Source organism: Protopterus annectens, chromosome 5.part1 (genome assembly GCF_019279795.1).
Source record: "Protopterus annectens isolate FY-2018-M chromosome 5.part1, PAN1.0, whole genome shotgun sequence".
NCBI classification, from domain to species: Eukaryota; Metazoa; Chordata; order Ceratodontiformes; family Protopteridae; genus Protopterus; species Protopterus annectens.
The window spans coordinates 268444034-268468832 of record NC_056736.1 but is presented as its reverse complement, the minus strand read 5'-3'; the positions used below and the strand labels follow the sequence as shown (position 1 = coordinate 268468832).

At 37.9% G+C, this 24799-nt stretch overlaps 1 protein-coding gene across 1 annotated transcript in view; it reads right to left on the bottom strand.

Moving 5' to 3' along the window:
• The window catches only part of LOC122803364 (protein mab-21-like 3), a 425581-nt gene that overhangs the window by 207170 nt on the left and 193612 nt on the right, over positions 1-24799 (bottom strand). Inside the window, exon 3 of the mRNA XM_044072942.1 lies at positions 20567-20638. Within this exon, the coding sequence (XP_043928877.1) occupies positions 20567-20638 (72 nt within the window). The remainder of the gene's footprint in view (positions 1-20566; positions 20639-24799) is intronic.

Sequence of the window (24799 nt, the reverse complement as noted above, 5' to 3'; positions counted from 1 at the left end):
AATAAAAGGCAAAAGCCTGTAGCCAGTAGCCAGTGTGAAATCTTTGTCAGTGACAGAAATCTTTCCACAGGTTTAGGCCTTGATCTTATCAATCTCAGCATGACAGAAGAACATAATTGTCAACAAAAATTATGGAGAATGCAGCATGAGATATTTCAGGGGGATTCTTTGTTACCATTACTAATTTGCCTTGCTCTCAGTCCATTTAACTTTATCATCTCACAAACCTTTTCCTATGCAACGGATTCAGTCAGAATCCAATAAAATCATGTCAAAGGATATCTCATCTATTTTTAAGGGATGAAGTAAAACTGACTAGCTCATCTAACAATCATCTGAAAGAATTTCTACAAGTCATTAAAACCTCTTCAGATAATATAGGAATGTTAATTTGGTTTTAGTAAATGTGCAAAAGTAACACTTTTGGCAGGAAAATTGACATATCAAAAACATAAAACATTGCAATATCTGTGCAGTGACTGAGACCTGGTTCAAGGCTCCAGAGAGCACCCCTGCATTATCAGGCTGTAACTCATACCACACTTTTCGGCCACCAAACCTGGACTGGAACACCAAAGGCAGACGTGTCCATATTCATTAAGGATATCCACACCTCCAGGCTAGTTGCTCAGCATAATGCATCCGAGGTTATCCAAGTGCAACTAACTCTGGGCAAAACTGCAATCCAAATTGTAGCTTGCTACAGATCCCCCACCATGCCCCAGGATTCTCACTCCTCTTTTCTTGATATACGTTCAACCAAACACCCTAATAATGGGCGATTTCAACTACCCCACCATTAAATGGGAAAACTACTCATGTGCAAACTCCTTCGCTCAATGCTTTCTGGAATTCATAAATTCCAGTGCCCTGGATTAGCTTATCCACACCCCCACCAGGGGCAACAATATCCTAGACCTAGTCATTACCAACATGAGTGACCGGTGTTCCACACCTGAAGTCAACTCCTCGTTAATCAGATCCAACCATAAGCTAATTACCCTAGATATCCACATCCAGCCCCCACACTCCATTAAGGAAATCATGGTAAAAAATTTCTGCAAAGCCAGCTTCACGCTTCTTAAAACAGAAGTGGCGAACTTCATTACACCCATGCAGATGGACAATACAGTTACGACTGCTGAATCCTACACAGATGCACTCTATAAGCACTTACATGAGTGCATGGATCGTGCTATCCCAAACAGAACCAAGACGCTATCCTCCAAAAAAAGGAAGCCAGTCTGGTGGTCCCCTGCCATAAACAAACTCTACAACAGAAGGAAGAAACTGTTGCAAAAGAGAGTAAAATCCCACGAGTGGAGGAGTTTCCCAGTCTGCCTCAGTAAGAAGCTGAGATCCCTTACAAGATCCTCCAAAGCTAGCTACGAAAACAAAATCGCCACTTATTCTAGGGACAACCACAAAGCATTCTATAGCTATGTCAGGAATCTCAATGGCAACACCCAGATCTGCTTTGAGTTACAGCACAATGGCATGAAAATTACAGAACCAACTGATATTGCCAACATCCTGGCAGATAGGTTCAGTGCTAACTTTACCCCCTTCTCACCCCCTACAGGGCCCATATCTATACAGGAAGAATGCAGAGTCCCTGTAATCACAACTATGCAGGTAAAAGCTGCACTCTTTAAACTTAAAACACAGAATCCATGGGACAACATCCCAGGCTGCATTTTACACGAACTTCAGAACGAACTGGCTCCCCACCTAAGTACCATGTTCAATCATAGTCTCACATCAGGCTTTGTGCCCACTGAATGGCACAGCAACAGTTATCCCACTCCACAAAGGGGGAGCCACCACTGATCCCGGGAACTATCGCCCTATTAGCCTGATGAGCCTGGTCTGTAAGGCCATAGAACGTATCATCATGGAACTCATAACCAAAGACATTGGTAACCTCCAAACTCTGGACCCCACCCAGTTTGGGTTTGTGAAAGGCAGATCATGCCTCCTGAACCTGATCGACTTCTTTGAGGCAGTCATCAAAGCTGTAGACGAGGGTAAGGTGGTTCACACAACCTATCTTGACCTCGCCAAGGCTTTTGACACCATCCTCCATTCTGGAATTATAGCTAAACTCACTAAACTAGGTATAAATCCCTACGTCACAAGATGGGTTGCCAATTGGCTCATTGACAGAACCCACAATGTAAAAGTTGCAGACTCCAAATCTGACTTCAAACCAGTGACAAGTAGAGTATCACAGGGTTCAATCCTGGGACCGCTCCTGTTTGGCATCTACTTCTCTGAAGTACAGGCTAACACAGAAGGCTTTTGGCTAAAGAAGTTTGCAGATGACTGCAAACCAGGATCCATAGTTGAGTCCCCAAATGATGTGGACACCCTACAGAAGGGCCTCGCTGAGATGATTCCCTATTATGCTGTCACAGACGCAGGTTGTCGAATGTGCCTTTGTCAAACAGTAAAGCAAGAAAAGGCAAAATAGCGAAGTGGCGTTTCAGCTAATTCTTTCCCTGGGAAAGAATTTGTTTGGCCGCTTTTGCTACTTTGCCTTTTCGGCACTGTAGTGTGATATCGGAGTTGGTATACTTAAGTAGGGGGGTGTGGGGGGGTGAAGGCCCCACATTAAGTAATGTTTTACTTTTTTGGTGGGGTTTTTTGTTTGTTTCGGAAAAGCGATTGTTTTCCATTCGAAAATAATCGCTGTTCTGAAGTTTTGACGTTGTAAGCTTTTGCTTACATGGGGTCGATTATCTGTGGTTCGCACTTCTGAGCGTGCAATATGATAACATAGAGACCCACTGAGACAGATGCCTGGTGTCAGAGCCATGGCCTCAAGCTCAATGCCAAAAAGTGCATTGTCATCCCCTTTGGTAAAAATTCTGCACCCATGAACTACCACATAGGCAGCAGTCTACTTAATGCCAAATGTGTGATAAGAGACCTGGGATCCCAGTTGGACAGTAGTCTCTCCTTTGATAATCACATCGCCACAGTAGTCAGGAAATCCTTCTACATGCCACACCTCACCACAAAAGGGTTCTCATCTAGGAAAAAAGAGGTCATTGTTTCACTGTACTCGACACTCATTAGACCCATTATAGAGTACAATGCCCCTTTTGGAATGTACCTCACAAGACATCTGCAGCAGCTGGAAATGCCACAGAGGTACCTCATAAAGAGGATTACTGGCCTCAAACAGATGCACTACACTGACCGTCTCAAAAAACTCCAGCTTTACTCCATAGCATATCGCCTACTCCGAGGTGATCTATGCCTAACATATAAAGCTATGTCAAACCCAGAGCTGTTGGACATGCTACACCTAAAGAAATCCCAATCCCTCCAAGCTACATGCTCTAGGGACCTAAACCTTGTCACCACAATAAAAAAGACATGCTGGAGGGACAGATTCCTGTCCCAGAGACTTCCCATACTCTGGAACAAGCTACCCAGCTATGTCAAGCAAAGTTCCTCATTAGCACTCTTCAAGAAAAATCTTGATAAGTGGATGGGAAATAGGAAATACACCCCGGGGATCACTTCTGTGGCTCTGCTCGACAGGGGCACAGGAAAAAACTTTCTTGGGTGACATAAGCCAGGGAACCTTGTTGGCTAGGCTTACTTAGGCTTTTGGGCCAATAGCCTAGTACCTACCTATAAACCTATGATACAAAAGAAATGGCACAAGATGGAGAGTATAAATATCTGGGAATATGGGGAAGTTCTGGACTACAGCTTTGGAGTGATCAGGTGGTTCCCCAAAAGAGCTGGATTAGCTTGATAGGAAAACAAGAAAATTGTTTCTTGAACATCAAGTGATATACAAGAACCAGTGTATGCCAAACGTATATATCCCTTGGTCTGAAGAAGGGATGGGCTTATTTGAAATTGGGTCAGTGTTTAGTGAACGTTCTAAAACGTGAAGAAAACAAGGTAAGATTACATCCTTGCTTAGATTGGCCAAAGCCTTAGTAAAGGAACAGACATAGAAATCAAAACAGAAGTGAAAAAAAATATTAGGTAGCAAAAGAAAATGCAAAAAAGGAAAAGAAAGAATGCAAATTATACTGCAGAGTATATAGAACTACTGTAGCAAGAACAAGTTGATTAAGAGTTAATGTGCGAATGGCTCAGGAGAGATGAATTTAAAACAAAAGATGAAAGACAGCTCAAGGTAGTGGACTGCGTACTCAGTAGTTCACAAATCCATAGAAAAGGCGGAAGATACAAAACTAATAACATATATTACTGGGAAAGTAGTGTAGTAAAGGAAAAGGAGGCAATTAGAATACCATGATTGAAATGTGTAGTGGAAACAAATATAAAGCAAGTAAGACAAACATAATGTTTGTTTCAGGAGTATAGGAAAGGAAAGATCATACATTAGTAAAAGTCTTTGAAAAGTGGATGCTTTGCAAGAAAAGCACAGTACTGCAGCAGGTCAAGATTTGTCTTGCACTGTCCCTTACAATAAATTAAAAAAATATCTCAATAATCACTGGCTATGCACCTGTACTAACCCTGACTAACCGCCCCCCCCACACTCATTTATCTCACCCTTCCTTCATTTACTACCTATTACAAATTAACACTCCATCCTATTGCACACAAATTATATGTATATATGTATATAAGTAAAATTTATCTCTGTACCTTACAGAACTGGATTACTATTCTACATTATTTGTTAAAACTTTTGTATTATCTTTTATTTTTTTTTTTATTTTTTTGACAACAATGTAGAACTTCTAATCTTTTAGCATCTATTAACTCTGTACAAATACGTGGAGCTTTTCTCCCCGGGCTTCTACTGAAAATGGACATGTATCCAGCTAGACTAGCCCGGTCAACAAATGTAAAATAAATAAAAATAAATAAATAAATCTGTGCATGCCCAAACCTAAAGACATACACAGAAATAGAAAGAAAAGATGAAAAACAAGTAATCAAGGGATGGCCCATAGATGTTTTAATAGAAATTGAGAAAGAAGATAACATTTTTGACTGCATGGAAAACACAAAATAAATTGTGGAAAAATACCACTGAACACAATTTGAAATGACACAGATACTGATTATATAAAAGACATAAAAGAATAAGTTTTAATATGGATATAGAATTAAGATGTGATGCATGAATGGCTAAAGTAAAGTGTCAAATGAGACAAGCAATGTCCCTTACTGTATCTATAGGCCTACCATCTGTAGCTATGTAGACATGTTATAACTCATAGATGTTTTTCATTTTATGACTTGTGAAAATGTAATTCTGATGGGGGATATAAATTTGCCTGGAACTGATTTGGGAAAATGGCAACCTATACACAGACAGAAGAGGTATATCATTATGTTTCATACAAGAGATTATTGACAAACCATCATGAAGAATTTATCTTCTTGATATGTTGCAGATAAACTGTATTTTGAATACTTATGAAGTCTGACCCCACCTGGAAATGGCACACCAATTGATTTAATGTGAAATAGGGTTTGAATTCATTTGAACTGAATCTGCAAAGCATTTTTCAGAAAAACACACATCATTAAAAACTGATTATGACAAAGTTACAGATGTGTTTGAAAATTGAAATTGGCATAACAAATGGAAATGAAAAATTTGCGAATCTCTCAGTATATATATATATATATATATATATATATATATATATATATATATATATATATATATATATATATATTATATATCCCTCAAGGAATAAACTGTGCCACTACACCAATAAACTGTCACAGCAAGAGAACTAGTAGCGCAGAGACACAGTCCAACGTGGTGAGGTTGAGACTGATAGAGTAGTGGTTCATAGTAGTTAAAATGTATCCATTTTTGTTAACGTAGGTGGGCGCTTTCTTACTCGATGAGTGCTTCATTGGACTGTGCTGCATCTGGCAACAGATCGGTAAGCTGGGTATGGAAATAGTTCAATCTGGGCCAATCGGTTCTCCATGGTGATTTGAGCTAGCCAAGCACATCGTCACATCAGTTGAGCATTGGAATTGCCTGGAGAGATCTCTGGCCTTCATACCAGGTTTTGAGGAGATCCTACCATTCCGGCTGGGATGCTTGTCTGTCTGTGATCAAGTGGTCCAATATGGTTCCTGGCTCTCTGACAGGTGTCTGGTATCATCACCCCTGCAATGATTCATGATTGGATTCTCTGATGCTCTGGGACTGAACGGGTGTTCTTGTCCGGGATCTGCATGCTGTTTGGCAGGGGTGCTTCTTGGGCCTCCGTTGCAGGTGCAGTGCATGTCTTCTCTCATGTGCTCCATTGGCATGTGATTCGTCTGTCCAATATGGGGGCAGGGACGGACCTTGCAATTGGCCAGATGTGTCGTGTTTCTGGTATTGCGGTTGGCAGATGCATTGAATCTGGGGGGGTTGCTGTCACTGGATGCACAGAGGGAGGGGACATGTTGACATACAAGCAGAAATTGCAATTATTGCAAAGCTGCAGATGCTGTTAGACACTGGCACGTATGACAGCCTTAGTGATAGTTATGTTGTAACCTTCATTGAGAGGGCTCATACTATGGAGAATTGTTTGCAGAGTCACTTGATTATTTTAGAGCTATATAAATATCTAAAAGTAGAATACCCTCTGATACCAGCATTCCAGGGGCTCCTTAAGATACGTAAGGACCCATCTAGATCATCTTTTAGGCCAATAATTTCAGGAAGGGGTTGGCTCAGAGCCCTTTTCCTTTTTTGGTGAAAAGAGGCTAAAACCAGTCCTAGATCAACAGAATACTGCGTTAAGGCATGCAGGAAACTCTCAATTAACCGGAACCAAAGCAACCAGCACTCTCAAGCAACCAGCAAAAAAACTCAAAGAAACACAGTGCAGTTTTCATGTGTTGCACTTTCTGTTTTCCCCATACAGAGACATACCTTATGTTTTCAGTGTTTTAAAGTTTTAAAAAGGAAGATAGAAATAAATTATCTTTCCCCCTAACCTGAGAACAAGTCAAACCAAACAAATAGTATAGGGTACAGCATTAGTCAGGCTTATTTTTAATAGTAACTCACTGTCATTGTAACCACCCCACCTGAATCCAGTCCTCACTTTTGTCTATCTCTCCTCTCATTTATTCCTCACTCCTTCCTAAACCCAGCTTCCTCCCTTACTCTTTGCTTTCTTCAACTAACCTGCTTATTCAACCCAACAGTCACCTGACTCTCTTCAGATTACTTCTCCTCTCAGTTCGTGACTTCTGCTGTACTATCTTTTAATCTACTACTACTAATTGCACCTCCTATTGACTATAACTAGTAACTGGCCAATACTGAGTTCCACTATCAACTATTCCACATGTTTGTGCCACCATTATGTTTATTGGTTTAACTATAATGTACATAAGTCTCTCTTGCATTCTTTATTAAGTCATATATTGCTAATCTTATTGTATTATACATTTACTGTAACATACATTCTTATGTGTATTCGTATTGTGGAACTTTTCTCCCCAGGTCTCGGCTGAAAAAGGGCTTTGACCCAGTCAGATTATCCCGGTCAACAAATGTCAAATAAAATAAAAAATAAAATATAAAAGTAAAAGTAAACAAAAACACCATCAAGTCAAACAAAATAGAGTGCAGACAAGAAGGAAGACTCAGTGGTTATTTTTAGAAATATAAACCTGAAAATGGTCTTAATAATGACCTGCTCATTAAGACGCTGAAGTGACTTAAATCGAACCTGAGCTGTCAGTATAGTTCTTTAATTTAAAGGATGTCATCAAAGTCACTCCAAATATCTACAACAACAGTATAAAAAAAAATTCAAAGTAGATCAAACAGAACTGTGCTTGTAAAGAGTATTATGTTAACTTTTTTTGCATGTGGTATTTTGTTGTTCTCTTTTGCATTCTGCAAAAGATGAACCACTGACCACTGACCACTGAACAACAGGAGGGGCCTTTCTTTGCATCTTAAAACCTGTGAGGAAATGCATTCTTATTGGATCTCTTAGATTACATGGACTAGGCTTTAGCAAATTGCTAAATGCAGTATTAAACATCTTTGTTGATCCAGTGCTGATATGCTTTTTTATTTATTAATAATTTAATTTTAACAGCTTAATAGAAGCATTCAGTAAAATACCAACACACACAAAAAATCACATAATATACATCATTAGTGGTGAATCTGAGCAGAACACCAAATAAATCTAGGTCAATGGAAAATTATGTGCAATGTTTCAAAATAAATAGTATAACATTACAATAGCACTGTAGAGAGTATGAGCAAATTTGATGTAATTTTAACTATATTAGTATTTTATTAGAAATATGAATATGTAAAAAGAAGAGGTAAAGCAAGTAAAAATATATAAATGCTTTCAGTGTGTCATGGACTAGGCAAACTTCTAACTTATAGCATGCTGCAGAATATCCTTCATGTCCCAAAATGATCATTTTTGACTCCTGAAAGTTTTAGAAGCAAGTCCTATAAACAACAACTCCACAATCCTTGATGACTTCTATTACTCCACCATAGACTGGAGCACCTATACCTCTAATACCAGAGTATGCTAACAGAGTTTTGGATTTGATAGACACAATCAAATAGTTAGTAAACCCACTAGAGCCTAAAGTATTCTGGATCTGGTACTTACAAATATGGCATCTACATATTCCACTCCCCTAGTTTCTCCTTCACTAGTTATGTTAGACCATATACTTGTAGTATTTATTCTCAGAACAACCATTCCTCCTGTAACCGATGTCTCAATATTTAATCACTTCAAATGGGTAAACTTTATATAATTGTAAGATGAAATCTCTAAATTTACCCATGACATCACCACCACTGAACCCCACACAGCAGCCAACTTCACTACTGCGTTTTATCCCCACTTATACAAATGAATAAATTCAGCAGTCCCAGTTAGAGCAAAATTCTTACTTATTATTTATTTATTTATGCATTAGCATTTGTTTTCTGTGAAAGTCCAACTGAACAGGTACCTATTTTCAGCAGAGCACTGGGTAGAAAAGCTCCAAGAATAACACTGTAATAAGACAAAGAAAAATAAACATATGTACCATGGAAAAAATTAAAAGCAAATCATCTTGGTGATCAACTGACAATAAGAAACGTTATAACAAGAGAGAAAAAAAAACTTAAACTATACAACAAAGCTAAAACTTCTCAGAATAAGCCTAGTGTAAAATATCACCAAGAAACTGAAAAGCACTATAGCAATCCATGAACAGAGATTAGCTTCTGAAGCAGAAGATACTTACAAGCATACCTCTCAACTGTACACATTTTTGCAGAATGTCCTGATTTTTGCCTCATATTTTTGCTCTATTCCCCATAAAATGCATGGTTTTGAGACAAATCATTGAGGACTGATGTCACCAAATAATGAAAGACATTTGATTTTCAAACTTAACATCCCTCAGAAAACAATTCTAACATAAAACCTTTTAAACTAGCAACTGTCTAAGTTTATATGAGCAATCATAAAAATCTGTTCCTGTTTTTGAGCCTTTGCCTCCCATTATCATAAGATTTGTCAAGATTTCTTGCCCTAAGAGGTTGAGATGTATGCTTATAAGACCTTCTTAAGGTATGCAACAAAATAACATTAAACATTACTCTGAACCTTTCCTTAACTGAGTCCTTATTCTGACCCTAATTACATCACAAATATACCAGCAAACAAGATCACTACAAACTTCACCCTTATGCAAACACTGCTCATCCCAGAATCTCTTATACTCCTTATTACAAGGTGTTATCAAAGGCCAAAAACCTTTCTTCCATAGGACCTGACAACATACCTTGGTGCTTAACAAACAGTGTTGAACATGTTCTCACTGAACTCCTCCTTAAATTGTTTAACCTGTGTTCCCAAATCGTAGCATGCTACTGTGGCGATGCCCCTCCACAAGAGTGACACCACTACTGACCTTGGAAAGTACTGACCAGTCAGCCATACAAGTTTTATTTGTAAATCTATGTGGCATATAATAACTGATCACATCAATTATGGCATCAAGAATCTTATTAGGCTTGAACCACAACAATTTGGCTTTGTCAAGGGGATATAATACCTGTTAAAGCTTGTTAACTGTTTTGAAAAGGTCACACAATAGGTTCATAGGTTAGTACTAGGCTAACTGCCCTTGCGAGCCATTGTAAGCCAAGCTGTTGACAGTGGTAATACTGTTCATACAGCTTATCCAGATCAGACCAAAGCAGTTGATATCACAACTCATGCTGGAAGTGATCAGACCAAAGCACTCAGTATCACAATTCATGCTGGAATTGTCAGGAAACTATCTGTCTTAAACATACATGCTTAAGTGGATAACCAACTGGCTGAAAGACCCTACATAGCTGGTGTGGTGGTGCCCCTTCTAATAATGTGAAGGTAACCAGCAGTATCCCCCAGATATATGTATTAGGTCCATTCCTGTTTGGTATATACTTCTCTCATCTTAAAAGTGATAACCAGGACCTCTGGTTACCTAAATTTGCAGATGACTGAAAACTAGATGCAACTGTCTAAAGCTCCTCAAATTACTGTACCCTTCAGAAATAGCTAACCCGGTTTAATACCTGGAGTATGGATAACAGGCTTAAACTGAATGCTAAAACTGCAGTTACCCACAGCATACAGTATAAATAACACTCCCTTACTAAAAAAGGTAGTCGTTGACCTGGTCACTTGGATTGACAGTTCCCTCTCATTTGATCATTATGTGGCAACTGTAGAAATCATTCTATTTTAGTACAACTAATAGCCAAAGGTGTTTTGTCTAGATCCAAAGATGTGATTGTTCCCTTATATTCAGTACTGATCAGACCCATTATAGAGTACAACACTACCTTTGGAATGAACATCACTTGACTTATCAACATACTCGAAAAGCTCTGGGGGGGGTCTCTAACCACAAATATCTCTGATATTAACAACCTTAGTTACCACAAGAGGTTGGAAGCCCTATCCTCTGCACTACATGTCTTATAGACTCCTAAGGGGTGATCTCTCACTTGCTTACCATGTCATTAAAAATCTGGTGGTCCTTGATCTCATACATCTCACCAATTCAAACAGTGTAGCTAACATTTCGTACTAGAGACCTGAATCTTCCCTACAGATGAACAGAATATGATGGAAAGATAGATTCATCACCCACAGCTCCTTTTTCTGGAATGAACTTCCTCTGCAAGTTAAGTGATATGATCCAATACCTTCCTTTGAACTAAACCTGGATAACTGGATAGGTACTCTCAAATTGACTCTGGGACTAATTGGCCTCTCCCTCTTTGAAAAGGTAGGTAAAGCCTGAAGGTGAGTATTGGTATGGTATACATGGTCAGTAGACTAAAATAGCATTTAAACACATAGGAATCCTCTATCATGTGTGAGTCAGAAGTAATTATATAGCCATTTGAGAAGGAAGCCACTTATGAGGCTTTGCTCATAAAATATGTGACTGAAACAACAGCAGTAGCCTTAGTGAAAGTTGTCATTACAAAGCCAGGGTCTGACAATGTGATGATGTACCAAATGTGATCCTCCCAACACCAGGGTCTGACAAAGTGACTATGTACCATATATGATATCTGAAAGCCAGGGTCTGATTACGTATAAATATGATTGTCCCAAAGCCAGGGGCTGTTAAAGTGACTATGTACCAAATATGATATCCCAAAGCCAGGGTCTGACAAAGTGACTATGTACTAAATATTATATCCCAAAGCCAGGGTCTGACTACGTATAACTATGACTGTCCCAAAGCCAGGGGCTGTTAAAATGACTATGTACCAAATATGATATTTAAAAGCCAGGATCTGACAAAGTGACGATGTATTAAATGTGATCCTCCCAGAACCAGGATCTGATAAAGTGACTATGTACCAAATATGATCGCAAAGCCAGGGTCCGACAAAGTGATTATGTACAAATATGATCATCCCAAAGCCAGGGTCTAGCAAAGTGATTATGTACCAAATATGATATTCCAAAGCCAGGGTCTGACAAAGTGACTGTATAAATATGATAATCCCAAACCCAGCATCTGATAAAGTGGCTACGTACTATATGTGATCGCCCCAAAGCCAGCATTTGATAAAGAAACTATGTACTAAGTGTTATAATCACAAAGCTAGGATATGACAAAGTGACCATGTACTAAATGTTTGTCTTTTCGGCTGTTCCCGGTTAGGGGTCGCCACAGCGGAACTCTGGTCCGCTAATGATTGGCAGTAGATTTTTATGGTGCTGAGTTGCCAGCCCAACGCCCATCCTTCAATGAAGGCACGCCCATTCATGCATGTCTTTCGAATACCACTCGACTGCGAGGAGGACATGTAGACTCCACACAGAAGGCACTCCAGCCGAGAATCAAATGGGAGAACCTCTTGCTGTGAGGCAACAATGCTAGCACTGCACCACCACGGCTTAATGACTATGTACTAAATATTATATCCTAAAGCCAGGGTCTGACTAAGTATAGCTATGACTGTCCCAAAGCCAGGGGCTGTTAAAATGACTATGTACCAAATATGATATCCGAAAGCCAGGGTCTGACGAAGTGATGATGTATTAAGTGTGATCCTCCCAGAACCAGGGTCTGATAAAGTGACTATGTACCAAATATGATCACAAAGCCAGGATCTGACAAAGTGATTATGTACCAAATATGATATCCCAAATCCAGGGTCTGACAAAATGACTGTATTAATATGATCATCCCAAAGCCAGCATCTGATTAAGTGGCTACGTACCATATATGATCACCCCAAAGCCAGGATCTGACAAAGTAACTATGTACTAAGTGTTATAATCACAAAGCCAGGGTCTGACAAAGTGGCTATGCCGCAAATGTGATCCTCCCAAATCTAAGGTCTGACAAAGTGACAATGTACCAAATATTATATCCCAAAGCCAGGGTCTGACTACGTATAAATATGATTATCCCAAAACCAGGGGCTGTTAAAGTGACCATGTACCAAATGTGATGGTTCTAAAGCCAGGATATGACAAAGTAACTATGTATCAGATGTGACTGTCCCAAAGCCAGGATCTGGCAAACTGACTACATCTGAAAGCCAGAATCTGACAAATGACTATGTACCATGTAATCATGCCAAAGCCAGGTTCTGACGAAGAGACAGTGAACCAAAAACCAGGGTCTGACAAAGTGACTAGGTATCAAATAATCAGCAAGATTTCTACCCTTTCAGAAATACACTACATCTTTATAGAGTATGAATTTGGAAAGTGTGGTATCAGCTACTATTACATCCAAAATTAGATACATAATTGCAGTTTACCAACTAGATAATACAATGTATGCAATGACAAAATACAAACTTTGGAAGTTTTTTAATCACTTTCCACTTGCACACTTAACTCTTACAATCCAAAAAGTTTCTTTGTTGATTTTTTTCATTATTTTGTAATAACAGTTTGTCAACCAATACTAAAAAGAGACAAATCTGGAAATTCAACTTGATCTCTGTTAACAAAACAAAAAGTAAAAAATATATGAGAAAACACACACACACACACACACACACACACACACACACACACACATACCTGGTATTTGAAATATCTTTCATAAATGTGAAAAAAAAAGATCATCAGCCAAGCTAATAAAAATGAAATTAAATCATATACATACTAGAAACAAAAGTAACAAGAGAGTGGTAATGATAAATATATGCTTCTTCTATGAAGGTATAGAGTTTCAGGATGAAAAGAATGTACCCATAGTTATATATCTCTTGCTGTAAATAAATTTTTGAAGCCAACTCAAAAATATTGTACAGTAAACAAACTAAATTAACTTAATCATTTAATAAACAGTGGGGCTCATACCAAAAAATAATCTAAAGCTTCTATTCGATCTCAATGTTTAATACTGGCATTAAAGAAGACAATAGTGAAATTAATTTTTGTCCTGAAGCAATTAATTTTACATATCATTCTACCCTTAAAGGTATATATCATTCATATCCACGGTGATATCAACAGCATTTTCTGCTGTCTGTATGCAGATGTTCTAAAGCTTGGAAAAAGTATTAGTACTAATGAGTATCTTAAGGTTTTACAGAAATTCTTGGTAAGTAAGTTCATAAGTACTACAGTAAATATAAACAGGTGGACTGAATTAAACATTATGTCAATTAATATGGGCAAGACCAAGTTAATGCTTTCTGGCAAAATCAAAATCGAAATAAATTATATTAGACCAAGAATTGTGTGTGGATAATCCTTACATACCTACACCCACTCATCTGTTATTACTTAATTATATTCTATCTCTACTTCCTTAAAAAATATAAACTGTGTGATTTATCAAACTGTCCGCCATTTCTGCCTTATTGTTTTTTCATTTTTTTCCCTGGGGAATACCTTCCATGTCTCATAATGAGTTTAAATTTATAGACCCTTATCCACATGATAGTTATTAATCCTCTCAATATACCCCCCTTTTAACTTTTTAAATTGTTTACAAATATTGAAACGTTTCTTTTCAAATTCCAACTTTAGTAACTTCCAAGTCATACATCACATACCAAGTGTTGGTTCATTCCGCTGACTAAATTATACCCTCCCCTCCATAATGGCAGTTTAAGTGATTACCATGCTTTTTTACTTTTACACTTGATAACATCTAAAAAGTATTAAATGTAAATCACATTCTTCTCATTAACCTTAGCCATCTTTTTCAAGTCACCAGTTATCTCTACCCTCCTGAGGCTATTCCTTTCCACTTTCTGAGGCATCAAATTTTACTTTTAGAAACCCTGCCTCTCTCAATGTATCCATTATTCATAGTCTTCCCCAACAGAATTTACATAATTTTTTATTTCAAAACACGAAAGTGTGTAAAAACCTTCCTGCAGTAATTCCACTTTCATCTTCAGCTCTGAATATTTTATGAACAATGGAAAGATATCATCTGGATGCTTTCTTCTATCTGCTTGAATATGTTGGACCTTCCCCACAGGGCGCCATTGTTAAGCTGATAACGTTGCTGTATGGGTGTCCGTACCCAGGTCTGGGTTGTCAAATGTCTTTGGCCCCCTGGAAAAAAAAGATCTTCATCCTTGTTAGATATAGCACATGAAATATCAGTCCCTTCTTCCAGTGAGCCTGCACTAAAATGTAAATCACCTTCCACTAATTGTAGTTAGGGAACCATCCAAGTCTACAAAAACCTGATACTCCCCACACATCAGTCTGATTGCTAGTTTCTTCAGCATGGACAAAATCTTATTTTTCCACAGGTATGTCAAAATAGAATGAAAAGTTGATGAGAAACTCTACCTGTTCATCTCTGTTGTATCCAAGCCATGCAGTGGGATTTTTCTATTACTATTTCTTCTTCTGGAATCTGTGCCATGCAGCAGTTTTTCTTTTTTCCTAGACCACAAGCAGTTTCCTCCTGGTCTGTCTGTGTGGTCTATTGCTGTAGTAGTAAACAAATCTAACGTCCCCCTACAGCCGCTGCTCTTGCCTTCAGCTCCTCATTCTCATAGATAAGTGACTAAATAAATAAATGCCCAATGTTCATTCATCACTTCAGTCACTTCTTTCCTTTCTCCCTGTAAGTATCAGTATTTTTCATATAGTTTTCAATTCTAGCATGCATTTTCTGCATTTATTTAAAAAGTATAAGCAGGTTAACTTCCATTTCAATTTCTGTGTCAACATCTGCATGCATCTCCGTCTCCTTATTGCTGCCACTCTGCTCTCATATCATTACTTTTTGCAATTTATTCTGTTACTTCCTTTTGTGTTTATTTATGGACCTCACTAAGTTCAACAAGTTGTCCCCTATCTACTGTCATTTAAGCCCCATTTTCAATTTGTATTAAATTTTTCCTTTTTTATTGATATTTTAGAAGATCGGGCTGGCTGATCTCTGTCTATGTTTCTTAACTTAAGCATGCCATACCAAACGTCTCCTATTTTGTTGCTGGTTTTGTGTTGATGCATAATACCTGCATTTTGCCTTGCATTTATTGCTTGGTATAAAGGTTATACTCGGCTACATGCTGCCTGTTGACTCTTCATCTGGACTGTGCCTGCAAATGGTCACATTTCATCGGTGCACTACCCCCGTAAACAAAATAAATAAATAAATGACATTCTTACCTCCATGTCATGTCATTCATTTCCATTTGTGTATCAATAGCCTTCTCCATTCCCTTAGCCTTCCATTTTTATCAAAGACATTTTTGTTCATGCTCAGTCAAAAAATTCTGTTTTGTATCAAGCAATTCTAAATAAGGCACCTTCAAAAATGTGGAAAACATTTAACAACTGTCGCTTGTTCCCCACAAAATACACAGATTATTTCTTTTTCACATTATCCACCACATTACATATTATATATGTTCCTTCTTTTAACTTGCCCCTCCTTGACTTCAGGTTTAATATTTCTTAAGACCTCCTTTCTGCCACATCCCTTTCCTATATTTTTAAATACATCAATACTTAAATCTCTCCATGAAACAAACAATGAGGTAGCTAAAATGATTTAATAAATTCCAGTATATTGCCCCACTACTTTCCGGAAAATAAGAATTTACAATCAGTTGGTGTCTATTACTATAAATTATGCCCGGTGTTAATACTTACTTTTGAACTGGTTCATAATCTTTTAAAACTATATCATACTAATTTATAAAAAATGTTCCTACAATTGCAAATAAATTTAGATACGAAAGCTCATTCAACAAGTTTAGCCGCTGAGCATTGCTTTGTTGTTAATTGTACATGCACTCTTATTACTACCATCTATTCATGTTTTAAATTAACATTTATTAAAGTAACAATGCCCTCTTTCAAGTCTTATATCATATTATATAAAAATGTATACAAATCAACAAATTGAAAAGGGAGCTTAATTCTTTAAACAATACTGTTCACATTTAATGAGGTTATCCAAATAAATCTGGTTTAGCTGTGTCTCATCTATTTTAATAACTTAACCTAAGAACAACTGACTCACAATCATTTGAAAAAATAACATTGCTTCATTACAGCTGTCCATGTCTCTTTTAATCTCATTGTGAACAAATCCAGAAATAATTAGGAGCAATCAGGGACACTATTTAAAATAGTAGCCCTATTAACTTAAGAAGCTGACAGAATAAAATAATGTGAATTAAGATGCATTGCCTGGAGAGAAAGATGTCTATAAGTCTAATTAATTACATCATTTACTAAGTATAATCAACTACCTTCTCTTCCAAAAGCACCAGATTTAGGAGGGATAAGAAGGGAAAGAACAACATTCTGAGCCAAACTCAGGGATACCAATGAAAAAAGGGGTTCAGTTGACAGCTATGCAGCTGACCAAAAACTAATTTCCTGTATAATTATCAAAGTAATTGTTTTTGTAGGTTGTCAACCCCCTTACACCCCAGTCCAGAAGCTTTTGCCATTGCTACATGACTAAAACACACAGCAGTTAGTCACATCTGAATAGTGATCTCAGTGCACAAAATAAACTGTTTTTTGTTCCAAAACATAAATTTGATCACTTGTATTTCAGCAGTTAGAAGGACCACTTAACTAGTCTTTTATCACTTGTATGGAAATGCTTTAAATATCTTTTTATCAAATTTCAGGTTCATCTATATATAATTCAGTCTCTTCTCTTTCATACAAGAAACTGCTGAATGTATTGAGGACCTTTACCACCCCCCTTCTTCATGGTTCTTACCCATAGTAATATTTATAAGTTCAATAGCAACATTCACCCTTTTGCATTTCATGTATCTCTTTGTTTAATTTTCACTGCATTTCCCCTAACAGACACACTTTATTTAGTACATCTCCCTACTGCCTACCTCGTTCCCCTCTTCTACTGTATCTGCTCTAGGCCTTGACTGACTTCCTTACAGCAAGTGACACTCCTGCATCTGATAACCTGTTACAGACACATTAAACATATAGTTTTATATAAACACTGGTTTGTTAAGCCATGTATTTAATACCTACACTTAACAGACTTAAAACTAAAGTATTTAAGGTCCCATTTTTGTAGCAGATAGCACTTGAGATTGCCAAGATAAAACAACATACTCCTACCAATATTCAAATGCATCATGTTTGGTGTATGTTTTAAGTCATCAGCCTTCCATCCTTACATTACAATAATTATAGATAAATGAGATATATTAATTCCACTGATTATTTTAAGGCATTTGTTTCTCTACAGAAGTTACATGTTTAACTTAGGGTTTAGTTAATGGTAGTAAATGGAGCTTAATCCACTCTGATTATAAACACACTTGCTGCTGTCTATCCCTAAAGCACTCTGAGATGAAGCATTCTGAAATCAAAGACTGTCTCTCTCTCACCATCTCTTGGAAAAATCCAATACTTTTATTATAACCACTAAATGCTTTCAGTCTGTTCCCATAGAAGTTCATCAGACAGACATGGTATTCAACATATATACTCTTAAATATCATCTTATTTGCACTGTTGTTTTTTGACATTCCATGTGATTAGAAAGAGAACACTTACTGGTCATAATAAAAGCATGTAACATTTCGAAAGAATAACCTCCGAGTCATGTTTACTTTTATTTCTCAAACCACATACATTGTTGGTGTTGGAGGCCACTTATTTGAATTTTTCTTTATTTTGATTTTATCAGATTTAGTTGAATGAATCTGATGCCTCCTATAGGGCATCTTTGAAATATTTTTTGTTCAACGCTCTGTATCTCGGTCCTCAGCAAAGAAACCATTCTGATCTTAGGTGTCTTTTCTGGAAACCTTTCAGTGGCTTTTTTTTCCACACCCATAAGTGACATGTTTATACAGTTACCTATATATTTATTGTAAGTGCTTCCTATAGTTGTTTTGTTCATGTATTTCTATTTATTAATCCTTCTTTATTTATGTATTTCTAGTGCTTGTAAATCTCTTTCACTGTTTATCGCTGTGTAGTGTTTCAGTTAAGGTAATTACATCAGTAAACCTTAATCCTGTCCACCTGCTTCTTAGATCACTTCATCCACATTCTCATTCACCCTGAACGTTTGTCTTCTGTGCCTTTTTACCCATTCCTGCCAACCATCGGCCCTCAGCCCTCCTGCTTCCCCATTCATTCCACTTTGGGTTCACAGATGGTCATGGGTGGCTTTCATCTAGGCAGCCATTAGTATTTTTTTGCTGGCACTACCATTCTGTATTCCCACAGCAGCTTGAGTAACATTTAACAATGCAACACCCATGGACATATGCATATTTCTGCTAATGCATGAACTTCTGGTTGTAGTGCATCTCCACACGGCTCAGAGGACATACTCCAGGCCCTCATGCTGCACTTTTCAGGTTCCCAATAAGTACTACTACTGCATTGCATCAAGCTGTCATCCGTCCTTCCAGAATGAGTGAGCTGGCATTGGCTAGTTATTCGCACCTTACTCCTACTGGCAACTCCATCATCTGAGTCATTAATCAACCAAAGGTTGTCTGGGTCATAGTTACGGCTCCAGCCCTCTGTGAAAAGAACTGGCATTCATCCTGCATATTTCCTCTTCATACAGGTCCTGGTTTAACTTTGCATCATTTTTGCTAAATCAGCCACTGAGGGACCCTTTCACTTGGGGACAGTAACTCAGCCACTTCTTGGATCACTTATGCATTCTAGATTTAGGAATGTTTCTAACGGGAAGCATGCCTAGTCACGTGGTACCCTGGATTCTGTTTGGCTGCATCATACTTCTCTTTATGTAGCTCTTTCTCTCAGCTGCTCATTTGCTGTTTGTTATCATCACTTCTTTATTCCACCTTCGAAAGAATTGGACAGTTCCAGTTATACCATTTGCTCTAATCAGAGTTTTGAATCCCTGGCTTCAACTGAGCTATACACTAAAGTCTGCCTCTACTTTTTTCACTGTCTTGAGGCTCCCAAATCAGCTTTGCTCATTTACAATAAGAAAAGCAGTTTCCCTTTTTTTTCTGGCCATGTTTAGTCTAGTTGCTGTAAATATCACTTCAGATTTCCCCTGAAAAATTATCATAATCTCAAAGGGATTTAATCAGTAAACAAAATTAATTAAATACATACAAATAAAAATAGAATGAATAATAAATAGAAGGAGGAATGGAAGAACTCTGTTATCAAAAAAAATGATGGAAATGCTGTTATCATATATTTACTGATCAATAAATAAAAGCAGTGTGTCACAACACTAACACTTTTAGCAAATCAACAATAGATTTTATCATTTGTAAGAGAAGATGCAGCTTTTGCTTCTAATCATTAGTGAGTGAATACTGATAGCAAAAGCATGATGGGGTGTGTTATGTGTAAAGAAAGACAATTCGAAATCTTCACGGAAAGTTTCCCTTTCATGATTAAATCTGTTTTATTTGGTTATGGATTTTCAGCATTTGCATTTTGGCATGCAGAGCTGGATGGATTCTAGTCCTAATTTTGCCATGCAAAGGTTTTATCTTATCAATATGTTCTTACACATAAGAACAATGAAAAATAGTAACATGATTCTGGAGAAAAGGTTTGCTATAATAAAATATATTAACCATGTTTAGTACCTGGATAGCTGGATGGTAGGGGTGTTGTCCATTAAGCAGTGCTGACCACTTGGCTAGTATAGCTGGCTGCTCCTAGAAGAGAAAAAAATATATTCATCTATAATCAAAAAGAAATAAGTGATATACTATATGATAATACTGTAGCATATAATTTTAAAATGTCTACATCTTGTAAAAGATACACAAAAACACCTAAAAGTACTCAGACTCGTAGTTGCATTTACAAGACAATCTTCACTTTAATATATACATAACTTGCGCTTATTGCAATTCATATCAGTCTGTATTTGTGCATCATTGAAGGTACCATGGTGTCACAAAAATAGAAAAACATAGTATTGGAGATTCCAGCTGTAAACTGTGAAGGACTATGACACTAATGTGAATGCAAATATGTCAAGCAACACTCAACCCAAGGTAAGATGAATGGCAGGACATTTTTTGATCATCATTTCTCCATTGCCACACATGTAGTGACCTTGCATTTTGGTTTAGACTATTTAAAGATATAAAGGTGTGCAGGGTGCACATCCCTCCACAGGGAAGAGTTGTGTGAGCTTTAGCCCACATCCAACAGGAAAATGCATCTATAAATTTCATCGCTTCTGGCTGATTCCTTTCGATCTAATGTCATTCTTCTGCACATCCTAGTCCAAAGTCTAATGCTATCAACCGAAGCAACAGAAGGAAAAACTGCAGCATGGTGAAGCCTTATAGACTCTTATTAAACCAGCAACATTATCTTCTTTGAGGGGCAACACCTATCATTCCCATGAGAAAATAATTTACATCTATGATTCATATTGTCTTATTCAGTTAACATTGCTCTTTTTGAAGAACAAAACAAACGGCAACTAGCTGTGATACGATATTTGTTTCTGGCATTGTGGTACATACCATCATACAGCAGTAAGATATATCTATATCTTCATCATGGATTCCAAGAGTAATGGTAAATCTAATTGGCCAGTTAAGATAATGACCCCACAGTTAAAGCTAACAAGTTAAGATACTGCATACTGCAAATCCATTTCAGTTTACTTGGCAATAGATTTATGGAATAACATTGAGATAAGGATTAACAGCATTAAAAAAACAATTCTTTATTAATTAGCGTTATACTGATACAGCATAATCAGACCTTGCTTTTTCTATCAGTCTCACTGAACATGTGTACAAATATAACAGCAGCAAAATGACAATATACACTTGTTAGTTCTCTGCCCCAGTAGTTCAGTAATTAAAAGTTATACATTTTAAATCTCAACAATACATCGTGAAAATTTTACTCTACTTTTAGATGTGAATGTGTATTGACTAGAATATTAAGAAATGACAGAAGCTGAATCAGAAGGGCAAATAAAAAAATTTTAAAAATTGCAGTCTTCCTAATCTGTCCCAGGATTTTACTCAGCAGGCTAGACATGGGATCCCACTTAATGCAGTGTGTGATTATTATTATTATTATTATTATTATTATTATTATTATTATTATTATTTAAGTGTGCCTTGAAGACTTAGTTGAAGGTCACCAGGCAAACATTTTTATTCAGAACACAGATGCTCACCAATAGTGGTGTGAGTGATGATCAGAAATTTATAGATTGCATGCTGGAAACTAGGATCACAGATATTAATTGTGATAATACACTTGCTCTGTTGCATAGAAATGGAACTTGAACTATGACCCAGATTATCCTGGGTTGCTTAGAATCATATACTGGGGAAACTAGTCAGGGGGAAGATAAGAATGATGAGGCAGAGTCTGCTGTGGGGAGACAGCAATGATGAGGCAGAGTCTGCTGTGGGGAGACAGCAATGATGAGGCAGAGTCTGCTGTGGGGAGACAGCAATGATGAGGCAGAGTCTGCTGTGGAGAGACAGCAATGATGAGGCAGAGTCTGCCAAGAGGAGACAGTAATGATGAGGCAGAGTCTGCTGTGGGGAGACAGCAATGATGAGGCAGAGTCTGCTGTGGGGAGACAGCAATGATGAGGCAGAGTCTGCTGTGGGGAGACAGCAATGATGAGGCAGAGTCTGCTGTGGGGAGACAGCAATGATGAGGCAGAGTCTGCTGTGGGGAGACAGCAATGTAATGATGAGGCAGAGTCTGCTGTGGGGAGACAGCAATGATGAGGCAGAGTCTGCTGTGGGGAGACAGCAATGATGAGGCAGAGTCTGCTGTGGGGAGACAGCAATGATGAGGCAGAGTCTGCTGTGGGGAGACAGCAATGATGAGGCAGAGTCTGCTGTGGGGAGACAGCAATGATGAGGCAGAGTCTGCTGTGGGGAGACAGCAATGATGAGGCAGAGTCTGCTGTGGGGAGACAGCAATGATGAGGCAGAGTCTGCTGTGGGGAGACAGCAATGATGAGGCAGAGTCTGCTGTGGGGAGACAGCAATGATGAGGCAGAGTCTTCTAGGAAGAGACAATAATGATGAGGCAGAGTCTGCTGTGGGGAGACAGCAATGATGAGGCAGAGTCTGCCAAGAGGAGACAGTAATGATGAGGTAGAGTCTGCCAGGGGCAGACAGCAAGGATGAGGCTGCTCCATTTCTAAAACTCAAGCCATCACGTTTCACCATGAGGGTGGTGCATCCATATTTATTTATTTTTATTCTTATTTTTATTTCATTGTGTTCATTTTTATCTCATCGATACAGCTTTTTATTTATATTTTTATCTTTTAATTTTTAATTCTTTACTCAGAAACGTAGTCTCTCAGGGACAACGTGATCTGAATGCTAGCCACATCCAAAACCTTTTTGAAATACAGTATCATGGTATTACAGACCCTTTAGTTTATTATTTTTTATATTTTTTCTGTTTTTACAATCAATAATTCTAATAATTTCTATTGCCTCTTCATGCAGATGTAGGCATAATAACTTGACAGAGAGACTGATCGTCCTAGGAGTTCTGGCTTCTGCTACTGGCAGGGCCCAAGTACCACCACCCCATGAGAGGCACAGAAGCCATGGTCCAATCAACAGCAGGTTAGACCAATACTTTTAACAATCTAGGGACCGCAAACTACATCCCCGCATTGGCCAGTCACAATCAGGACAGACCAATGGAATGTAAGTATTCCACAGACCAATAATCATCCCCCCTTAAGAATAATACAAAAATTAATTTCATTAGCTTTTCCCACAGCCTAATTCCAGGCTTCCAATAAAAGGAGCTTTCTAAAAATGACGTCAGGTAACTCTAGCTCCAATCCACTTCATTGAATCTTAACGAATCAGAATCCAACCTTAATATTTTCCCGCGCATGTCCTGGTCAACCAATTACACTAGCTGTGTCACTTCACAGCAATTGGTCAGCCCTTAGCCAATTACAACAATTAGTTTATTCCCACCAGTGCCACAATCCTATCCATGGACATCGAGTATTAGGTACATCCCTACTGCACAGGTCCAATCCACTGGCCGTATTTTCCACCTATCAACCCCTCCTTTGCCAACATGGCCAATAGTTCCATGAAAAATAACCTCCAACCAAGCTATCATTTCCTACTCACACACAACGCTTATTGGATAATGGAATGCAACAATAGATTAACCAAAGATAGTTAAATGTCCAATCAGGAATTTTGTGAATTTTCTGATACGATTTTTGCGAAGTGCTCTGAGTGTTTATTACTAATGAATGTAAAATGCATGGAGTTTAATACTATAAAAACATGCATGAAACAAAAAAAACAGAAAGTTAAAATGGATTTTACAGCAGTGCCCACCTGTCTTTGAAATAAAATAAAATAGTACTCGATAAAGGAGAATTATCTCATGTTGTTATTTTTGTTTTATCACTAAGACTAAAAGGTAACCAGATCTAAGTACAGAGCTTTAAAAGAAAGGAGAATACTCTTATTCAAGCTTGGCAGCCCTGGTTAGCTGGATTAGCATTCGCAAAAGCTAATCATCATCAAAGTGTCAGTAATCTGTATTCTGTGTGCACTGTGGGATGAAAGCAAAATGAGGAAAGGAAGACCATATTCAAGCTTGGATATTAAAATATTTTTAACAATGGCCCTGTGAGCAGCAGGTGAAAGGAGGTGACCGATCCACACAGTTTTACTTGAGCTAAGACTTCATTAGTAAAAGATCTGTGAGAGGATGGTAAATGAAAGGGAAAAGTTGAGTATTAGACCTAGGTACCTCTGCTCAGTGACATCAGGTATTCTGTTCTCATTAGGATCTGGTAACAGAATAGCAGGAATAGTGGGTAA